The sequence below is a fragment of the Dendrobates tinctorius genome, unplaced genomic scaffold (assembly GCF_039654945.1).
Source record: "Dendrobates tinctorius isolate UK_male_01 unplaced genomic scaffold, ASM3965494v1 ptg000041l, whole genome shotgun sequence".
NCBI lineage: Eukaryota > Metazoa > Chordata > Amphibia > Anura > Dendrobatidae > Dendrobates > Dendrobates tinctorius.
The window spans coordinates 2,119,159-2,142,923 of NW_027361709.1; the positions used below are offsets into that span (position 1 = coordinate 2,119,159).

The 23,765-nt window shown below is 45.3% G+C and overlaps 1 protein-coding gene across 2 annotated transcripts in view; it reads right to left on the bottom strand.

Moving 5' to 3' along the window:
• Nucleotides 1-18,540, bottom strand: part of FGD5 (FYVE, RhoGEF and PH domain containing 5) — a 107,838-nt gene extending 89,298 nt beyond the window's left edge. The window contains exons 1-2 of one of the 2 annotated variants that reach the window (XM_073574979.1): nt 18,364-18,540; nt 10,576-13,372 (exon numbers count right to left, since the gene is read on the bottom strand). In XM_073574979.1, coding sequence (XP_073431080.1) covers nt 10,576-13,372; nt 18,364-18,415 — 2,849 coding nt within the window. In that variant the 5' untranslated portion in view covers nt 18,416-18,540. The remainder of the gene's footprint in view (nt 1-10,575; nt 13,373-18,363) is intronic. The other variant, XM_073574978.1, reaches the window with a different exon arrangement.
• Nucleotides 18,541-23,765: the final 5,225 nt, after the last annotated feature.

Sequence of the window (23,765 nt, forward strand, 5' to 3'; positions counted from 1 at the left end):
GCAGGAGGCTCCATTATTCTCTATGTGGAGTGCGGCTCTGCGGTGGAGGTCGGTGCTGGAGGCTCCATTATTCTCTATGTGGAGTGTGGCTCTGCGGATGGAGGTTGGTGCTAGAGGCCCCATTCTCTATGTGGAGTGTGGCTCTGCGGGTGGAGGTCGGTGCTGGAGGCTCCATTATTCTCTATGTAGAGTGTGGCTCTGCGGGTGGAGGTCTGTGCTGGAGGCCCCATTATTCTCTATGTGGAGTGTGGCTCTGCGGGTGGAGGTCGGTGCAGGAGGCTCCATTATTCTCTATGTGGAGTGCGGCTCTGCGGTGGAGGTCGGTGCTGGAGGCTCCATTATTCTCTATGTGGAGTGTGGCTCTGCGGATGGAGGTTGGTGCTAGAGGCCCCATTCTCTATGTGGAGTGTGGCTCTGCGGGTGGAGGTCGGTGCTGGAGGCTCCATTATTCTCTATGTGGAGTGCGGCTCTGCGGGTGGAGGTCGGTGCTGGAGGCTCCATTATTCTCTATGTGGAGTGCGGCTCTGCGGGTGGAGGTCGGTGCTGGAGGCTCCATTATTCTCTATGTGGAGTGCGGCTCTGCGGGTGGAGGTCGGTGCTGGAGGCTCCATTATTCTCTATGTGGAGTGCGGCTCTGCGGGTGGAGGTCGGTGCTGGAGGCTCCATTATTCTCTATGTGGAGTGGGGCTCTGCAGGTGGAGGTCGGTGCTGGAGGCTCCATTATTCTCTATGTGGAGTGTGGCTCTGCGGGTGGAGGTCGGTGCTGGAGGCTCCATTATTCTCTATGTGGAGTGCGGCTCTGCGGGTGGAGGTAGGTGCTGGAGGCCCCATTATTCTCTATGTGGAGTGCGGCTCTGCGGGTGGAGGTCGGTGCCGGAGGCTCCATTATTCTCTATGTGGAGTGCGGCTCTGCGGGTGGAGGTCTGTGCTGGAGGCCCCATTATTCTCTATGTGGAGTGCGGCTCTGCGGGTGGAGGTCGGTGCTGGAGGCCCCATTATTCTCTATGTAGAGTGTGGCTCTGCGGGTGGAGGTCGGTGCTGGAGGCTCCATTATTCTCTATGTGGAGTGCGGCTCTGCTGGTGGAGGTCTGTGCTGGAGGCCCCATTATTCTCTATGTGGAGTGTGGCTCTGCGGGTGGAGGTCGGTGCTGGAGGCTCCATTATTCTCTATGTAGAGTGTGGCTCTGCGGGTGGAGGTCGGTGCTGGAGGCCCCATTATTCTCTATGTGGAGTGCGGCTCTGCTGGTGGAGGTCTGTGCTGGAGGCCCCATTATTCTCTATGTGGAGTGTGGCTCTGCGGGTGGAGGTCGGTGCTGGAGGCTCCATTATTCTCTATGTGGAGTGTGGCTCTGCGGGTGGAGGTCGGTGCTGGAGGCCCCATTATTCTCTATGTGGAGTGTGGCTCTGCGGGTGGAGGTCGGTGCTGGAGGCCCCATTATTCTCTATGTAGAGTGTGGCTCTGCGGGTGGAGGTCGGTGCTGGAGGCCCCATTATTCTCTATGTGGAGTGCGGCTCTGCTGGTGGAGGTCTGTGCTGGAGGCCCCATTATTCTCTATGTGGAGTGTGGCTCTGCGGGTGGAGGTCGGTGCTGGAGGCTCCATTATTCTCTATGTGGAGTGTGGCTCTGCGGGTGGAGGTTGGTGCTAGAGGCCCCATTCTCTATGTGGAGTGCGGCTCTGCGGGTGGAGGTCGGTGCTGGAGGCTCCATTATTCTCTATGTGGAGTGCGGCTCTGCGGGTGGAGGTCGGTGCTGGAGGCTCCATTATTCTCTATGTGGAGTGCGGCTCTGCGGGTGGAGGTCGGTGCTGGAGGCTCCATTATTCTCTATGTGGAGTGGGGCTCTGCAGGTGGAGGTCGGTGCTGGAGGCTCCATTATTCTCTATGTGGAGTGCGGCTCTGCGGGTGGAGGTCTGTGCTGGAGGCCCCATTATTCTCTATGTGGAGTGCGGCTCTGCGGGTGGAGGTCGGTGCTGGAGGCCCCATTATTCTCTATGTAGAGTGTGGCTCTGCGGGTGGAGGTCGGTGCTGGAGGCCCCATTATTCTCTATGTGGAGTGCGGCTCTGCTGGTGGAGGTCTGTGCTGGAGGCCCCATTATTCTCTATGTGGAGTGTGGCTCTGCGGGTGGAGGTCGGTGCTGGAGGCTCCATTATTCTCTATGTAGAGTGTGGCTCTGCGGGTGGAGGTCTGTGCTGGAGGCCCAATAATTCTCTATGTGGAGTGCGGCTCTGCTGGTGGAGGTCTGTGCTGGAGGCCCCATTATTCTCTATGTGGAGTGTGGCTCTGCGGGTGGAGGTCGGTGCTGGCGGCTCCATTATTCTCTATGTGGAGTGCGGCTCTGCGGGTGGAGGTCGGTGCTGGAGGCTCCATTATTCTCTATGTGGAGTGCGGCTCTGCGGGTGGAGGTCGGTGCAGGAGGCTCCATTATTCTCTATGTGGAGTGTGGCTCTGCGGGTGGAGGTCGGTGCTGGAGGCTCCATTATTCTCTATGTGGAGTGCGGCTCTGCGGGTGGAGGTAGGTGCTGGAGGCTCCATTATTCTCTATGTGGAGTGCGGCTCTGCGGGTGGAGGTCGGTGCTGGAGGCCCCATTATTCTCTATGTGGAGTGTGGCTCTGCGGGTGGAGGTCGGTGCTGGAGGCTCCATTATTCTCTGTGTGGAGTGTGGCTCTGCGGGTGGAGGTTGGTGCTGGAGGCTCCATTATTCTCTATGTGGAGTGTGGCTCTGCGGGTGGAGGTCGGTGCTGGAGGCTCCATTATTCTCTATGTGGAGTGCGGCTCTGCGGGTGGAGGTCGGTGCTGGAGGCTCCATTATTCTCTATGTGGAGTGCGGCTCTGCGGGTGGAGGTCGGTGCTGGAGGCCCCATTATTCTCTATGTGGAGTGCGGCTCTGCGGGTGGAGGTCGGTGCTGGAGGCTCCATTATTCTCTATGTGGATTGCGGCTCTGCGGGTGGAGGTCGGTGCTGGAGGCCCCATTATTCTCTATGTGGAGTGCGGCTCTGCGGGTGGAGGTCGGTGCTGGAGGCCCCATTATTCTCTATGTGGAGTGTAGCTCTGAGGGTGGAGGTCGGTGCTGGAGGCTCCATTATTCTCTATGTGGATTGCGGCTCTGCGGGTGGAGGTTGGTGCTGGAGGCCCCATTCTCTATGTGGAGTGTGGCTCTGCGGGTGGAGGTAGGTGCTGGAGGCTCCATTATTCTCTATGTGCAGTGTGGCTCTGCGGGTGGAGGTCGGTGCTGGAGGCCCCATTATTCTCTATGTGGAGTGTGGCTCTGCGGGTGGAGGTCGGTGCTGGAGGCTCCATTATTCTCTATGTGGAGTGCGGCTCTGCGGGTGGAGGTCGGTGCTGGAGGCTCCATTATTCTCTATGTGGAGTGCGGCTCTGCGGGTGGAGGTTGGTGCTGGAGGCCCCATTATTCTCTATGTGGAGTGCGGCTCTGCGGGTGGAGGTCGGTGCTGGAGGCTCCATTATTCTCTATGTGGAGTGCGGCTCTGCGGGTGGAGGTCGGTGCTGGAGGCCCCATTATTCTCTATGTGGAGTGCGGCTCTGCGGGTGGAGGTCGGTGCTGGAGGCTCCATTATTCTCTATGTGTAGTGCGGCTCTGCGGGTGGAGGTCGGTGCTGGAGGCTCCATTATTCTCTATGTGGAGTGCGGCTCTGCGGGTGGAGGTCGGTGCAGGAGGCTCCATTATTCTCTATGTGGAGTGCGGCTCTGCGGGTGGAGGTCGGTGCTGGAGGCTCCATTATTCTCTATGTGGAGTGCGGCTCTGCGGGTGGAGGTCGGTGCTGGAGGCTCCATTATTCTCTATGTGGAGTGCGGCTCTGCGGGTGGAGGTCGGTGCTGGAGGCTCCATTATTCTCTATGTGGAGTGCGGCTCTGCGGGTGGAGGTCGGTGCAGGAGGCTCCATTATTCTCTATGTGGAGTGTGGCTCTGCGGGTGGAGGTCGGTGCTGGAGGCTCCATTATTCTCTATGTGGAGTGCGGCTCTGTGGGTGGAGGTAGGTGCTGGAGGCTCCATTATTCTCTATGTGGAGTGTGGCTCTGCGGGTGGAGGTCGGTGCTGGAGGCCCCATTATTCTCTATGTGGAGTGCGGCTCTGCGGGTGGAGGTCGGTGCTGGAGGCCCCATTATTCTCTATGTGGAGTGCGGCTCTGCGGGTGGAGGTCGGTGCTGGAGGCCCCATTATTCTCTATGTAGAGTGTGGCTCTACGATTCGTGACCCCCGTCACGTGACGAGGGGGGCCCACAGAGTCTGAACTGCCCCGGGCCCTGGCTACCCTTAATCCACCCCTGCCCCTATGTACAAGAATATAACTACTATAATACTGGCCCCTAGGTACAATAATATAACTACTATAATACTGGCCCCTAGGTACAAGAATATAACTACTATAATACTGCCCCTATGTACAAGAATATAAATACCATAATACTGCCCCTATGTACAAGAATATAACTACTATAATACTGCTCCTATGTACAAGAATATAACGATTATAATACTGGCCCCTAGGTACAATAATATAACTACTATAATACTGGCCCCTAGGTACAATAATATAACTACTATAATACTGCTCCTATGTACAAGAATATAACGATTATAATACTGGCCCCTAGGTACAATAATATAACTACTATAATACTGGCCCCTAGGTACAATAATATAACTACTATAATACTGCCCCTATATACAAGAATATAACTACTATAATACTGCCCCTATGTACAAGAATATAAATACCATAATACTGGCCCCTATGTACAAGAATATAACGATTATAATACTGGCCCCTAGGTACAATAATATAACTACTATAATACTGCCCCTATATACAAGAATATAACTACTATAATACTGGCCCCTATGTACAAGAATATAAATACCATAATACTGGCCCCTATGTACAAGAATATAACGATTATAATACTGGCCCCTAGGTACAATAATATAACTACTATAATACTGGCCCCTAGGTACAATAATATAACTACTATAATACTGCCCCTATATACAAGAATATAACTACTATAATACTGCCCCTATGTACAAGAATATAAATACCATAATACTGCCCCTATGTACAAGAATATAACTACTATAATACTGCTCCTATGTACAAGAATATAAATACCATAATACTGCCCCTATGTACAAGAATATAACGATTATAATACTGGCCCCTAGGTACAATAATATAACTACTATAATACTGGCCCCTATGTACAAGAATATAAATACCATAATACTGGCCCCTATGTACAAGAATATAACGATTATAATACTGGCCCCTAGGTACAATAATATAACTACTATAATACTGGCCCCTATGTATAAGAATATAAATACCATAATACTGGCCCCTATGTACAAGAATATAACTACTATAATACTGCTCCTATGTACAAGAATATAACTACTATAATACTGCCCCTATGTACAGGAATATAACTACTATAATACTGCCCCCTATGTACAAGAATATAACTACTATAATACTGCCCCTATGTACAGGAATATAACTACTATAATACTGCCCCTATGTACAAGAATATAACTACTATAATACTGCTCCTATGTACAAGAATATAACTACTATAATACTGCCCCTATGTACAGGAATATAACTACTATAATACTGCCCCCTATGTACAAGAATATAACTACTATAATACTGCTCCCTATGTACAAGAATATTACTACTATAATACTGCTCCTATGTACAAGAATATAACTACTATAATACTGCTCCTATGTACAAGAATATAACTACTATAATACTGCCCCTATGTACAGGAATATAACTACTATAATACTGCTCCTATGTACAAGAATATAACTACTATAATACTACTCCTATGTACAAGAATATAACTACTATAATACTGCCCCTATGTACAGGAATATAACTACTATAATACTGCCCCTATGTACAGGAATATAACTACTATAATACTGCCCCTATGTACAGGAATATAACTACTATAATACTGCTCCTATGTACAAGAATATAACTACTATAATACTGCCCCTATGTACAGGAATATAACTACTATAATACTGCTCCTATGTACAAGAATATAACTACTATAATACTGCTCCTATGTACAAGAATATAACTACTATAACACTGCACCTATGTACAGGAATATAACTACTATAATACTGCCCCCTATGTACAAGAATATAACTACTATAATACTGCCCCTATGTACAAGAATATAACTACTATAATACTGCTCCTATGTACAAGAATATAACTACTATAATACTGCCCCTATGTACAGGAATATAACTACTATAATACTGCCCCCTATGTACAAGAATATAACTACTATAATACTGCTCCCTATGTACAAGAATATTACTACTATAATACTGCTCCTATGTACAAGAATATAACTACTATAATACTGCTCCTATGTACAAGAATATAACTACTATAATACTGCCCCTATGTACAGGAATATAACTACTATAATACTGCTCCTATGTACAAGAATATAACTACTATAATACTGCTCCTATGTACAAGAATATAACTACTATAACACTGCACCTATGTACAGGAATATAACTACTATAATACTGCCCCCTATGTACAAGAATATAACTACTATAATACTGCCCCTATGTACAAGAATATAACTACTATAATACTGCTCCTATGTACAGGAATATAACTACTATAATACTGCCCCTATGTACAAGAATATAACTACTATAATACTGCTCCTATGTACAAGAATATAACTACTATAATACTGCCCCTATGTACAGGAATATAACTACTATAATACTGCTCCTATGTACAAGAATATAACTACTATAATACTGCTCCTATGTACAAGAATATAACTACTATAACACTGCACCTATGTACAGGAATATAACTACTATAATACTGCCCCCTATGTACAAGAATATAACTACTATAATACTGCCCCTATGTACAAGAATATAACTACTATAATACTGCTCCTATGTACAGGAATATAACTACTATAATACTGCCCCTATGTACAAGAATATAACTACTATAATACTGCCCCTATGTACAGGAATATAACTACTATAATACTGCCCCTATGTACAAGAATATAACTACTATAATACTGCTCCTATGTACAAGAATATAACTACTATAATACTGCCCCTATGTACAGGAATATAACTACTATAATACTGCTCCTATGTACAGGAATATAACTACTATAATACTGCTCCTATGTACAAGAATATAACTACTATAACACTGCACCTATGTACAGGAATATAACTACTATAATACTGCCCCCTATGTACAAGAATATAACTACTATAATACTGCCCCTATGTACAAGAATATAACTACTATAATACTGCTCCTATGTACAAGAATATAACTACTATAATACTGCCCCTATGTACAGGAATATAACTACTATAATACTGCCCCCTATGTACAAGAATATAACTACTATAATACTGCTCCCTATGTACAAGAATATTACTACTATAATACTGCTCCTATGTACAAGAATATAACTACTATAATACTGCTCCTATGTACAAGAATATAACTACTATAATACTGCCCCTATGTACAGGAATATAACTACTATAATACTGCTCCTATGTACAAGAATATAACTACTATAATACTGCTCCTATGTACAAGAATATAACTACTATAACACTGCACCTATGTACAGGAATATAACTACTATAATACTGCCCCCTATGTACAAGAATATAACTACTATAATACTGCCCCTATGTACAGGAATATAACTACTATAATACTGCCCCCTATGTACAGGAATATAACTACTATAATACTGCTCCTATGTACAGGAATATAACTACTATAACACTGCACCTATGTACAGGAATATAACTACTATAATACTGCCCCCTATGTACAAGAATATAACTACTATAATACTGCCCCTATGTACAGGAATATAAGTACTATAATACTGCCCCTATGTACAAGAATATAACTACTATAATACTGCCCCTATGTACAGGAATATAACTACTATAATACTGCTCCTATGTACAAGAATATAACTACTATACTGCCCCCTATGTACAAGAATATAACTACTATAATACTGCCCCTATGTACAGGAATATAACTACTATAACGCTGTGGTCCGTGTTGGTGGTGAGTGTGCTCTGGCTCATATTCACACCTGCGCTGTGCACATCAGTGACGATTCACTGTCATTACTGCCTCCCTCTCATTATCCTGTCTGCAGATCACTGTGGCTTCGCGTCTTGCGTTCTCCCCGGGGGTCGATTTAGTAACCGCAGATCCATTATTATCAAGTGAGTAATATCTTAATATTTGACTCTGGCCCCTCCCATCTGATGACATCACTGGGCGTTATCCAATCAGCATTGGCTCGGGGATGATTAGCGAAGCGGAACGTCTCATCAGGCGCCTGAATCTTATGATGAAGTCTCAGGATATCTCGCAGATAATAGGTAGAACTGAATGTGATATTATCCGGCCGCTCCACGGAAAAATGCAGCCTGCGAACCACATGGGGAAAGTTGTGTGGAGTCAGCAGCTCAGCCCCCAGCACTGCAGCGCGGCCTGTCAGCCTCAGCAATTACTGTACTGCAAAAACCAATCAACCCTGCGACAAAGGCGACTAACGCGCCCACTGCTGATAATTGTATGGAGCCATCATCCCCCGATCACACATCTATTAGAGCCGAGGGTTGCGCTGTCACACGTGTAAATTGCAGTTTAAATCATGTGATATCCCAGCGTAGCCCAGGGGAAGTGCGCGCAGAACGTCCGGCGCCGCGCCTTTAAGAAAGCCCCAGATCACACCCTGTAAAACCAAAGGGGGCAACTTACTATAGAATTGAAACAAAAAGGAAGCACACTGTAGCGCCATAGCATGCAAATATGAAATATGAAAAATGAATTGCATTACTGCATTAGAAATATGAAAAATTGAGAAAGCTTAGCGCATAAAATGGTCAATTTATGTGTACCTGGTAGCCACGGTAAGGCGTTTCTCGTTTTCCAGGACCCTAACCTAATGCCAATCCTCACTTAGACTAAAGTCTTCATCTCTATGGGTACCTATGTAAATCATCTCCTGAAATCTATCTCTCTGTGGAGGGGTGGTGGCCCTGCTGTGATTAAAAACACCTGAAATATAGATTTCAGCCTAAGGAGAGGATTTACATAGGTTCCCATACAGATGAAGACTTTAGTCTAAGTGAGGATTGACATTAGGTTAGGGTCCTGGAAAACGAGAAACGCCTTACCGTGGCTTCCAGGTACACATAAATTGGCCATTTTATGCGCTAAGCTTTCTCAATTTTTCATATTTCTAATGCAGTAATGCAATTCATTTTTCATATTCCATGTTTGCATGTTATGGCGCTACAGTGTGCTTCCTTTTTGCTTGAATGTATGTGAGTTGGTGACTCTAGGTTAAGCACCTGTTCACACTATGCTTATACTTGGATGTGACAGTCAGTTTTCTGAAATTTGAAATTACTATAGAATTATAACTAATTTCCAACCATAATTGCCCCCGAGATTCTGTCACCTTCACAACATGTACCTGAAAGGGGTATTCCAGCACAAGTTATGGGGTGGTGACATTGTAAGGCACTGGAGCCCCCGTCAATTGATACAACAGGGGTCCCACGTCCCGCCACTTCCCTCCAGGCCATGCACCCTACAGCACTATTCAAGTCCATGTTGGCGGTGCACAGCAGCTTTTTTTGGACGCGGTATTGCAGCTGGGGAACAATGGGGGAAAGAGGAACAGAACAGATTTCCAAAATACTTTGTCAGTTCCTCACATTATTCTGTTTGCTGCCAGTGAATAGGAAACAAAACTGGAGGCTGAACACCTGTATAGACCTAATACGTCTAATAAAGTCTAGTAAAGTCTCTACATAAATCTCCTTCCTGTTCTGATAGTTTGCCACAATGTATCAGCACTCAGAAAATCGCCTACACGGGATACAACTGTAGCAAAATCCTCAGTGTTCCTCATATAACTTTCAACAATTCCTCTTCCTAAAAGTGCCAAGATTCTTCAGCCTGGAATCCTGGCTGTGTGCACACGTTGCATTTTTTTTTTTTTTCAGTGCAGATTTGTCACAAAATCTGAAGGGTTTCCTGATGCAGCAAAGTGAATGGGAATCCTGAAGACTCGTGCACACGTTGTACATTTGTGACTTGCAGATTTATATCTGCAGTGTCATTTCTTTAATCGTTTTTGCTACAGATTTCACCATACTAATGAATGTGAAAAAATCTGCACCAAAAAAAACGCAAGTAAAAAACACAGCAATATTGGGGCAAAACGCGCCGCTGCGTTTTTACTGCCAAGAGATGCAGAAATGGTGCATCAATTTCTGCACCAAATACCTAAAAGTTTGCATATACCCTAAAGGGTATGTTCTAGGAGGCGCAGAGGCAGCAGTCACCGGACCTCGGCATCTGTGGTCCTATCGGGCAGATTCTCTGTGTAGTGTAGACCTAGGATCACACATAATGTGACACGCGCTCAAAAAAAAAAAAATCAAATTTTTCAGGTTTTGCACCATACCTTTCAGCTTCTTGCTCGGCTGTAAACTGCTGTTTGACTTCAAAAGTATTGAAGCTGCTCATATCCACATATCCATCATTCTCATTGGCGGAAGACAAGGCTCTGGTGGGATCCTCAAAGAATTCGGTGAAAGTGCTGGCCCTGGCAGGTCTTCGCGGTGGTATCTGTATGTTCTCATAATCAGATGTCATGGCTGGGATATTCTCGTAATCTGAAGTGTCCGCATTGGGGAAAGAAATAGACCTGGGTTTAGTTAAAGGTAAAGGCATAAATGGTGGTCGGGAGCGGTCCTCAAAGGACTCCACCCTGGCAACACTCCTGTTAAAGGCCTTGGAGGTTCCTTTCCTCTTCATGTCCTTGTAGAAGAGCATGGCGGTTGGAGAATCTGGATGGCACGGCATCCCGGAGCGACTCGGCAACTGAGGAGAATTCCCAACACTTCTTCTCTCCAGGTCCATTAACCTTGAGGGACCATGGTAACTCGACTCTGAAGACGACCTGGAGCACGACACATTGACGTCCACGTGGACCTTGTTTTCTGTCTTCTTCTTGAACTTCAAAGTGAGGAACTTTTTGAATGAGGATTTTTTCTTCTTGAAACCTTTCTCCGAACAGTCATTCTCAAACAGCGAAGGAGAACTTTTGGTTATTGGCTTTTTTGTAATACTGGCAAGCTGGAAGGGTGGAGGGATGTCCACCAAAGAGGTCGGTGTGGACATCCCACTGTGTGTATGGTAGTTTCTCTGGGAAAAGCTGCCGGATGAGCTAATGATGTACGGGGAAAAGTTGACATCGGACTCTATATACATTGAAGCTGCATTTTCCCTGCCTTCCACTGAGTAGGACCGGGGATATACTATAAAACGACTTGGTTTCCTTGGTAAGGCCCTTATGAAATCTAAAGGCTTAGAAGGCATCTTCTCAGACTTGGCATTCATCAAGAGGTCAGTATTGCATGGTTGAGCCTCCATTTCTGCAACAGTCTCCTCCGGCACGGTCTCAGGAACATTACCTGGGATTTTTCCCGAGTAGGATCTTGTCCTTGTGACAATATTCTTTCTGTCTATGTTGACTACATGGTTGCCCTCATCATGGTTGAATTCTTCCATGATGGTCTCTTCCTCTTTCTTGTTGGGAGGATTGCCCTCTGTACTGAGCAGCTTCCTACTTCGGGATTGTGCACTATCCTCCAGGACATATGGGTTGCTGTCATCCTCTTCTGCCTCCTCAATGATTTCCTTGACCCTCGCATCCTGATCTTCAGGTGTCTTCTCTGCTGCATCAACTTCATCCTTTGGAAATAATGTATTACTCTGAGTATCTAAAGCTGGGTCAGCATCATTACCCTTACTTCCTTCATCATCTGCAGTGTCCTCAGAAGAGTCTTCTTTTACCTGCTCAATCTTGGCCAAGGTGGTGTCTTGCACATTTTCTGCCTCTGGTGTGTCTTCCGGTAGCTCATTGATGTCGTCATTACCTACACATTCAAATGGGATTATCTGACAGTTGTCATCAATGTTGTCATCTCCAGAAACTTCCTTTGTTTCTTCAATGTCATGACCAAACACAATACCCACATCTGATGCTTCTTCTTTAGCTTCCATGACATTGACCGTAGTGTCTTCATTAGTTTCTTGCTGAACTTCCTCTTCAATATCAGGATCTGATACAATGTTGCCTAAGTCTTCATTGCAGCCATCCAATTCTTCATCAATATTAGTATCCTCTATGGTCTCTACTCCATTGACTAAAACGTCTGCTGCAAAGTCTTGCTCAGTTTTTTCATTTTCTTCACATTGGGAAGTCTCATCCTCACACTGGGTTTCTTCATCCTCGTTTTGGGCTGTCTCCTCTGTCTTATCCTCACACTGGACTTTCTCGGAGACTATTGAGATTTCAGTAGACCCAATATCTAAAGGTTCAGGATCAGATGTTCCATTGGATCCATCATCATCACTGTAATTATTGCATTGAGTCTCAGCCAAAGAGACCTCATAGTCATTGACATCATTGACAATGCCATCGCTGAAGGACAGGCTATCTGCACTTGTGTCTTGTGTCAAAATAACCTCATCACACCCCATATTATTTATGTCCTGTTCTTCCCCAGGTTTTGCATTACATTCATTACTGTCCAAAGTTAAAAAATCATCCATATCTCCAAGGTCATTTTTAAATTGCATTGAACCAGAATGAGACACCAAGCTGTCCGCCTCAGCGGTGGATGAAGACCTCAAGCTGAGGGCATCTGTGTTGTCACTGTCATCAACCTCTGTAGAGTCCGCAGAATCCACTTCTTTCAAGGGTGCACTATCTGGGAGTCCACTGTCTTCCTCTCCAGCTTGAGAAGGACTAAGACTTGTGATGTCCCCTTCCCCTGAAGTTGCAGTCCAAGGGTCTCCAAGCCCCTCAGAAGATGAACTTTTTTCACAATCAAAGTCCGTACATTCCTCATCTGTCAACTGAGACTCTGGAACCGAAATATAATCCTCATAAGTCATGTCCAAAGATTCCGGCTCATCACACAACGATCTATAGTGGTCGGCATCGTAGATCTCCACCGGACACACGACATCCCCATTGGAACACTTGTTTAAGGAATTGTTCTCGTTCTCTAGGCATCTCCTCTCTGTAGCTGGAGACAACACCGGTTTAGGGGCGATCGGAGGCTTGGGACCCCTGGACATAGACTTTGCTTGGTGGACAAGACCAGCTTTTGAGAGAAGTGGAGATGAGAACTTGGGACTGAATGAATCCAGACCTTGTGGCTTTGGTGCAAGAGCAGGCTTGGTGACTTCTAAAAGATAAAAAGAAAAGACAAATTTTGTAAATAAAGAACTTAAGTGAATGGTAAATCTTAAATTGTACGCGGGAGAATAGACAAGAATGATCAAGGAAGAGAAATCAGGATTTAAGGTCTCATACACATTAGAGTAAAGTTGAACAAATGTAATAAATTAAGCAGCACTAGCCGACAGAGGAGTCTGGAGGGGAAAGAAGATTCTGGGAGTGACGGAAGAGTCTTGAGAAGAGAGAGGAATCTTGAGGGGAAAGAGGGGTCTGGAGGAGAAAGAGGGATCTGGAGGGGAGAGAAGAGTCTGGAAGGCACAGAGGAATCTGGAAGGCACAGAGGAATCTGGAAGGCACAGAGGAATCTGGAAGGCACAGAGGAATCTGGAAGGGACAGAGGAATCTGGAAGGCACAGAGGAATCTGGAAGGCACAGAGGAATCTGGAAGGGACAGAGGAATCTGGAAGGGACAGAGGAATCTGGAAGGGAGAGAAAAGTCTGGAAGGGACAGAGGAATCTGGAAGGGAGAGAAGAGTCTGGAAGGGACAGCGGAATCTGGAAGGGGCAGCGGAATCTGGAAGGGACAGAGGGATCTGGAAGGGACAGAGGGATCTGGAAGGGACAGAGGGATCTGGAAAGGACAGAGGGATCTGGAGGTGAGAGAAGAGTCTGGAGGGGACAGAGGGATCTGGAGGGGACAGAGGAATCTGGAGGGGACAGAGGAATCTGGAGGGGACAGAGGAATCTGGAGGGGACAGAGGAATCTGGAGGGGACAGAGGGATCTGGAGAGGAGAGAAGAGTCTGGAAGGGACAGAGGGATCTGGAGGTGAGAGAAAAGTCTGGAAGGGACAGAGGGATCTGGAGGGGACAGAGGAATCTGGAAGGGACAGAGGGATCTGGAGGGGACAGAGGGATCTGGAGGGGACAGAGGGATCTGGAGAGGAGAGAAGAGTCTGGGGAACAGAGGGATCTGGAGGGGACAGAGGAGTCGGAGGGGACAGAGGGATCTGGAGTGGAGAGATGAGTCTGGAGGGGAAAGAGGCGTCTGGAGGGGACAGAGGGATCTGGAGGGGACAGAGATCTGGTGAGGCAGAGGGATCTGGAGGGTGGAGAAGGGTCTGGAGGGTAGAGAAGGGTCTGCAGTGGACAGAGGAGTCTGGAGAGGACAGAGAAGTCTGGTGGGGACAGAGGGATCTGGTGGGGACAGAGGGATCTGGTGGGGACAGAGGGATCTGGAGGACAGAAGGGTCTGGAGGGGACAGAAGAGTCTGGTGGACTCTGGAGGAGACAGAGGAGCCTGGAAGGGACAGCAGGATCTGGAGGAGACAGAGGTGTCTGAAGGGGTAAAAAGTGCCTGAAGAGGAAAGAGGGGTCTGGAGGTGAAAAAAGAGAGGAGGGGAAAAAGGGATCTGGAGGGGAGATAAGAGTCTGGAGGGGGGAGGAGTCTGACAGCGGATCACATCCCTATTCCCATTTTACAACACATGCATTTTTGTCCAAACTGAGTATGCATGTGTATAGAAGGGAGAAAGGAAGAGCCCTCCGCCAATAGCTGTTGTAGGTATATGGCCATCTTTTTTTTGCTGAGAACAGAGCCATAGCTATAGGGGTTACTACAAGGGGATCTTTAAGATCATAACAAAGAAGAGAGAGGTCACAGAGAAAAGAGCACAATGAGCCCTGTATGATAGTGCTGAGCATTGCTACCAATGAGAGAAGGTTTTAGTCCTGCTTGGACTGGCCCACCAGAGAACAGGAGAATCCTCCGGTGGGCCCTGTGCAGGAGCCGCCTCCACCCGCTTATATGAGCAGCACTGGGCACAATATACAGGAGTCACTATGTGGAGACAGAGGCGCCATCTCATTCATCTAACAACCTACAGTTCATTGTTATAGAAATTTGTGATTGAGGAGAATGTCACATTTGCATGCAGCTGAGAAGTGGGGCCTTGGAGTTGGTCACTGGTGGGCCCTTGGCAGCCCAGTCCGACACTGGTTTTACTGTTTGCTGAGGGGGCTGACACCCCTATCTGCAGGGTCTCCCCCGCAGCTGCGTAGTCTTTTTTGCATATACATCAATACTAGGTGGATCCTAGAAAAATTGTTCTTGGTGCCAACCATTATTTTATGTATTGGCCAATCTTTGTGCTTTCTTACAGCAGTAAATTACAATGATCATTCTTATTTTTTTGATACATTTTTGTGAAGATTCTCATTTTGCATCATGACAAACTCAAGGCCTAAATAAAGCTCCACGGCGACGAATTATGTAAATGATGGAGCCTGGAATATAAGAAATATATGAATAATGTGTGCATGATGGTGCAACAAACAAAATCGATTCCCCTTTTTTGTATCTGACAATTCAGCGATGATTTATCCTCCTAAACCTCATTATTTCTCCGTCTTAGAGGTTTTAGTGCATATTTTAATGTCAGGATTAGAAAGGGACGTGATTTATCATTTCTATGAGTCCTAATCTCGTTATCCCCAGAACTATATGAGGAATTTGTAGGCATCGACCTCCAGGGAAATGCTTCCTTCCTGCACCCTTGGGACATATGATCTAGTTTCCTAGTAAACAGCATGGCGGCTCGGGCTGATTGTTGGCAGGAAGTTGAGCGGGACAATATATAATCAGTCACTGAGGTCACTTCCTGCCCAGAATAACATTTTGTGACATTCTTCACCGCGGCTCCGAAATCAGTGAGAACATGCGCCGGACTCGATTAGAACTCCCTGACACGGTGTGATTCATCAATTCTAATAGGAAGGCTATAATATGACATCAGAAAAGAGACTTTTAATAGAAGCCCTTTAAATGGGAAAAAGCTATGTAGGAAATAGGAAAAGAGTAAGTCATAATGGAAATCCTGGGCTGCTGTGCTTACATTGAGGGAGGGACTGATACCAAGGATCAGATGCATATCTTGACTCTCTTGGGTCCCAAATTTGTAACCGTGACCCCAATACCATGTATCATTTATAATTCCGGTGTCTTCATATGTGCCTGATCGATACAATTGCTTCCTCTGCACCCTCTATACCTACACCCATGGCACCCTCCTGAGCACAAATGTTGGTGCCCTTGGATACGACAGATATCAGATCTACCCGACTGTACTTTTTTTTCTAATTTATTATATTAAGGCGCCTCATTTTCCTATGTATGGGAATACAGGAGAGGATAGTGATGGATACCAGGGTCCTGACAACATGTAGGATTATCCTGATCCCGCACATCTGCTATTTTACTGCCGATCAAAGAATTTGCTTCTGTCTTTCCAAGTGGATGTAATAACAATAGCCTGCCACTTACACACCACCAGCGCCTAGAGGGTTAAAAACACTCCAGAGACTTTTAGCAATGGCAGGAAGGAAGAAATGGATCTGTAGGCCACATCCTGTTACTATGACCCACTCCCAAATCTCAGGGACACACTCACAGAGAGAGGCTCTGTCCCCAGGACACATGATGTGTACTGTACAACCATGGAGGGAGCGCAAGCTGCCAGGCTGCCCCCTGCTGGTGCGACATTGTGCCCGCAGCCAGATATTACTATAGAAATTGGGATTAATGGTTTTATCTTCTGAAGTGCACCTGTGTCATTAAGAATTCATTCACTATGTGCGGTTGGATAAATGAGGCTGCGCTGTGAGGATCTGCAAGGGGAATATCAAGCGTAGTGTGAAGAATGAGGGAATGCAGGGTTCGAAGGTTATATCATATGGAAAAAAATGTGGAGTTCAGCTAAGAAAAAAAAAAAAGTGTATGAGCTTCATCAATATTTAATGCAGAATTAATATAAATTATAACATGTGCAAAACTAATTTCTAATAGCTGTCACGCATCTATCATCTATCTATTTCTATCTCATATCTGTCTATTATTTATCTATTCTCTATCAATCTATCTCATATCTATTTTTCTCTATCATCTATTATCTGTCTATCTATCTTCTATTATCTATCGATTCTCTAATGATCTTGCAATATTTACTTTTGATCTCGTCTGATCTTGAACTAATATTGGAAACTACAACCTTTGAGGACCAGAGAGATATAACAGTGACCAGATTTAGGGGTGGACATAGCATTGGCGCAGCAACCTGTGCATCCAGGGGCCCAAGAGGTCAGGGGACCCCGATTTGACTTCTAAAGCAGTAAGCAACTTTTGTCATAGACACAAAGAAGATACTGTTCTTGCACAGGAACCTTTTTCTGATGGTGTCCGCTATTGATCAGATATCTGATTGTCCCTGTAATTTGGAAGCTCCAATTTACATTTAAAAAATAAAACCCTATTTAGTACCATTGCTACCTACACAAAGTACAAAATCTACTCCCAAATCGATTCCTCTGACTTGATAATCCCTGATGTGTAACAGAGCTAAATATGATAGTAATGATAATTACCTGAAATGATTAAGTTTTGCCTGCAGTCCCATGTAAACGCATTGAGTGCACAGTGGGGCTAAACGACCATTTCAGCTCTGCTGCATCTGACAAACTCATCTCTGATTACAGCCTGAAGCCTACTCCACACCTATCCAGGCTGCTAAACAAAAGCAGGTTCAGTCTGCTCCCAAAGTGGAACACAATGGCCTCCTAATAACTAATAGCAATCATGGAGTGTAACTTGGGAAGGGAGTGATGAGATATCAGCCCGAACCTGCAGAGCTGACACTCTAAATGCCCTCATGTGGCAGACAGTGACCGGCTGCAGACAGTGACCGGCTGCAGACAGTGAAAACATCAACGTTCTATTTGTTTATTTTTACCGGAAATCAAATTGTTACAAATTGTATCACTGGAGCAGAATCCTGCGGCAATCTCCAGTCACTTCTAGGGCTCTGATGCACCATGTGTATGATGGCACATCCTGCCAGTGCATATAGCCTGCTGTATACAGTGCCCAGCACACACAGACATAGAAGCCACCGTATAGATAGCTCATCTCCCCCCAAATCCCCCCTCCTGGACTCTGCTGGACCTACCTGTGCTCATCTTCCCTGCTCCTGAGAAGTTCTCCAGAGCTGTCCCCAGCATTCACACCATCTCCTGGCATCTGCTGGGCACACACAGCCCTGGCACTAGATCCTCTGTGCACTGAGCTGCTGCTGCTGCTGGAGCTGGCATGTCCCTTCCTGCAGCACACAAGGACTCGGAGATTTAAAGAGACACCACTTGTTCTGCGTCTTCTGGTGACTGGATGCAGCAGCTGGAGGGTCACGTGTCTGCACAGTCAGAGCTTCACCCCCCCAAATGCAAGCAGCACTACTGTATAGCGAGCAGCTAGAGAAGTCATTAACTGCAGGCTGAGCTCATTACAGGCACACCAGCACTCACTGCACTCTGCCATGCCATTACTCACAAATCCCTGTACACAGCCACAGACAATAATGCACAGGGATCCCCAGCAAGGGCTGTACAATGTGTGTGAAATACAATGTATAGATCAAGGGAAATAATGAAAAAGGGGATTCTAACATTTCAGATCCTTTTGCTATTGGGGCCGCCACTGATTCCCAGAACGAGACACCGCCATACTCCATCATGAGCCAGATCCACCGCAGCGTTGCATTCCGTAACACATCATATATGACTTTTCCATGATGGATTTGGCGCCTTACCGTGCAATAACAAAATGGAGCAGTTACCTGTGGGCGCTAATATATATGCAAATAATGTATATTTCCATCATTGCGGCCTTATTTATGTGTGAGGTTCTCTGATCACATTGTGTGACGCTCCTGCAATGCCACAGAGGCCTCATATAGAGGGGTCCTTACATTAAGGTTAGGTTCACACATGGCAAATTCACCACTGCAGCAAAATCTGTGGCGCGTGCAGCTGCTGATTTTACTGCATGTTCACCACAGTTTTCACCATCCTCTAACATTATAGATTAAATCCAAAGAGGAATTCTGCAACAGAAATTAGCATGTTGCAGTTTTTTAATTCATAGCTGAAAAGTCCAAAACGTGAACATATGTCAGATTAGCTAAAATCTCATCCGCCTGCCCGCTACTGTATTCCACTGTGGATTTTCCATGCAGCTTTTCCATCCCAGGTGGACCGTCCTTACAGGATGCTCATTTACAAGCCTTGCTCCAAGTAATAGACTGTTAATGAACTTTATATTCAGAGCTTGCATATATCTTAACGCCCGCAGAATATTGATGCTTTGTTGAATGTAATGCAGTCAGGGCACAGTCTCATCTGTCCATTTATTTCACTCTCTAAAACTGGGCTACATGGAAATTGATGGAGGATCTGATCCCATTATTTGCAATAGGATTGTTCCCACCTGTCCCACAGTTGTTGCAGGCGTCAGTCCAGATACTGCATATTTCATATAAGGCCTCATTCATACTCTCAGTATTTTACATCAGTATTTGTAAGCCAAAACCAGAAATGGGAACAAAAGGTAAAGAATTGGTGACGTGTTTGTATTACACTTTTCCTCCAATTGTTCCACTCCTGGTTTTGGCTTACAATTACTAATTGGGAAAATAGCATTATAGCAACTGATGCAACAGATACATGCAGACTGGGGTGCCTGGCGCCCACCATAGGAATTGTTTTCAGGGGTCTGTCCTGTCTCGGATGGTGACCTAGCTCCATCTTGGATTACACTGAATCTGAGCTTCCTGCTGTCATTATGTCGTAGAAGTTTCAGCGTTTACTCTAGACTGTGGACTGACCAGCAGCAGCGTTTTCAGAAGACTATGGGCTCACCAGTGTCAGAGTTTACATTGGACCATGGATTGAATGGAGGCAGCGTTAACAATAGATTGTGGACTGACTGGCAGCAGTGTTTGCACTAGACTATAGATTTACTGGACACCAGAATATGGACTGACCGTCGGCAGCATTTATAGACCATATGGACTGATTGTCAGCAGTGTTTATTCCAGACTATAGACTGATTGGCAGCAACTTTTTAAAACAGACTGTGGACTGACTGGCAGCAGCATTTACAAAAGATTATGAACTGAACAGTGGCAGAAATCAAACTGATTCCAGGGCCCACGAGGGGAATCACCGCCTCCCTGGTGGCCAGTCTGAGCTTGGTTATATGAGGGCCTACAATTACTAGATGAAGACTATGATCAGTTTCACTTGGTTGTCACACAAGTGCTTCTGACTAAATTATGGTGTGTGCAGACGCTGCGGAATCCACTGCGGATTAATCCGCACGGATTTTGCAAAAACCGCAGGATTATCTGCGGTTTAGCCTGCGGTTTGGTCCTGCAGTTTCACTATCTCCACAATGGTGGAGATAGGAAACCGCTGCGGATTCCGCAGAAAGAATTGACATGTCAATTCTTTCTGCGGTTTCAAAACCGCAGGAAAACCGCGCGGATTAATCCGCACCGTCTACACAGCGGTATTTGGTTACCATTCATTTGAATGGTACTGTACACCGCAGCTAAAACTGCTGCGGGTCCGCAGCGGCCAAAACCAAGTCATTACACACAGAGTGATCTATGTCACGTGTTTATTTCTGGTAATGTTGATGATTACGGCTTACAGCGAATTAAATCCCAAAAGTCATTATCTCAGTAAATTAAAATACTTTATAACACCAGCTTCCAAAATGATTGTAAAATCTGAAATGTTGTCCTACTAAAATGTATGATCAGTAAATGCACTCAATACGTAGTCAGGCTCCTTTTGCATCAATTACTGCATCAATGCGGTGTGGCATGGAGGCGATCAGCCTGTGGCACTGCTGAGGGGTTATGGAAGCCCAGGTTGCTTTGATCGCAGCCTTCAGCTCGTCTGCATTATGGGGTCTGGTGTCTCTCACCTTCCTCTTGACAATACTCCATAGATTCTCTATGGGGTTAAGGTCAGGCGAGTTTGCTGCCAATCAAGCCCAGTGATACTGTTGTTCTTACACCAGGTGTTGGTACTTTTGGCAGTGTGGACAGGGGCCAAGTCCTGCTGGAGAATGACATTTCCATCTCCATAAAGCTTGTCGGCAGAAGGAAGCATGAAGAGCTCTAAAATGTCCTGGTAGATGGCTGCGCTGACTTTGGTCTTGATAAAACACAGTGGACCTACACCAGCAGATGACATGGCTCCCCAAACCATCACTGATTGTGGAGACTTCACACCAGACCTCCAGCAGCTTGGATTGTGGCCTCTCCACTCTTCCTCCAGACTCTGGGACCGCGATTTCCAAATGAAATGCAGAATTTACTTTCATCTGAAAACAACACCTTGGACCACTGACAACAGTCCAGCTCTTTTCTCCTTGGCCCAGGTAAGACGCTTCTGGCGTTGTCTATTGGTCATGAGTGGCTGACACAAGGAATGTGACACTTGTAGCCCATGTCCTGGATACGTCTGTGTGTGGTGTGAAGCAATGACTCCAGCAGCAGTCCACTCCTTGTGAATCTCCCCCACATTACTGAATGGCCTTTCTTAACAATCCTTTCGAGGCTGCGGTTATCCCGGTTGCTTGTGCACCTTTTTCTACCACACTTTTTCCTTCCACTCCACTTTCCATTAATATTCTTGGATCCAGCACTCTGTGAACAGCCGGCTTCTGTAGCAATGACCTTTTGTGGCTTCCCCTCCTTGTGGAGTGTGTCAGTGACTGCCTTCTGGACATCTGTCAGGTCAGCAGTCTTCCCCATGATTGTGGAGATATTGAAACAGACTAAGGGACCTTTATAAACACTTAGGAGCCTTTACAGGTGTTTTTTTGTTAATTATTCTAATTTACTGAGATAATGACTCTTGGGTTCTCATTGGCTGTAAGCCATAATCATCAACATTACCAGAAATAAACACATGACATAGATCACTCTGTGTGTATTGACTCTATAGAATAGAGGAGAGCCACTTTTGTATTGAAGAACTGAAATAAATTCACTTTTTGATGATATTCTAATTTTGGGAGATGCACTTGATTTGCTGAAATATTCAGAACTACTGTACCAAGCATGCACCACCATAAACGCTACAGTTCCAAGAACCGTGGGCATCGGGGTACAGGACGATAATGTGGTATAAGGAAGATTAACCCCCTAAGCCCATCACACCAGTGATGGCTCATACTTGCACCCATGGTACTGGAGGAATGCTTTGACAGGTTCATGCGATCTTATACTGCTGCTTTCATAGTGCTGGAGTCCGGGATCGGAGAATGGTTCTATATTGTGTCCAGAATAAGAGATGAATGTAGAAATCGCTCGGTGAAATGCTCATTCATGTCTTGCCGGACTTTCCGGGGTCCGGTGTAATTATCACAAGAGAAGATTGGAAAGTGGAGCCGGGTGGGCTCTTATCATAAATTGTTGGGGAATGAAAGTGGGTGGAATTAATTGTAAGCCGCCCCCTCCCCCGCAGACGATATAAATGACAGGACCTGGAATTACATTACTTGCTTCATGCTAGTGACTTGCAGCTGAACAGCTAATTCCCAGATCAAATCAGTCACCTCTGACATCGAGGACATAAATATTTCATTTACTAACAAGTTACAGAATAATAACCAGTAAAAGAATTAGAGAACTGATTGAGTAGCAGGAGGTTAACCCTTCATGAGGCCACATAAGTGCTGGAAATACATCAAACTAGATAAATACCCAGGTTATACCATCATAGGCCACAAACTGTACACAAGAAGATGTGTAACGGATACAAGCTGCACATATAATTATATACAGGAGATGCCCAGGTTATACCAGCTGTACATATATAATTATATACAGGAGATGTCCAGGTTATACCAGCTGTACATATATAATTATATACAGGAGATGTCCAGGTTATACCAGCTGTACATATATAATTATATACAGGAGATGTCCAGGTTATACCAGCTGTACATATATAATTATATACAGGAGATGTCCAGGTTATACCAGCTGTACATATATAATTATATACAGGAGATGCCCATGTTATACCAGCTGTACATATATAATTATATACAGGAGATGCCCAGGTTATACCGGCTGTACATATATAATTATATACAGGAGATGCCCAGGTTATACCAGCTGTACATATATAATTATATACAGGAGATGCCCAGGTTATACCAGCGGTACATATATAATTATATACAGGAGATGCCCAGGTTATACCGGCTGTACATATATAATTATATACAGGAGATGCCCAGGATATACCAGCTGTACATATATAATTATATACAGGAGATGCCCAGGTTATACCGGCTGTACATATATAATTATATACAGGAGATGCCCAGGTTATACCGGCTGTACATATATAATTATATACAGGAGATGTCCAGGTTATACCAGCTGCACATATAATTATATACAGGAGATGCCCAGGTTATACCAGCTGTACATATATAATTATATACAGGAGATGCCCAGGTTATACCAGCTGTACATATATAATTATA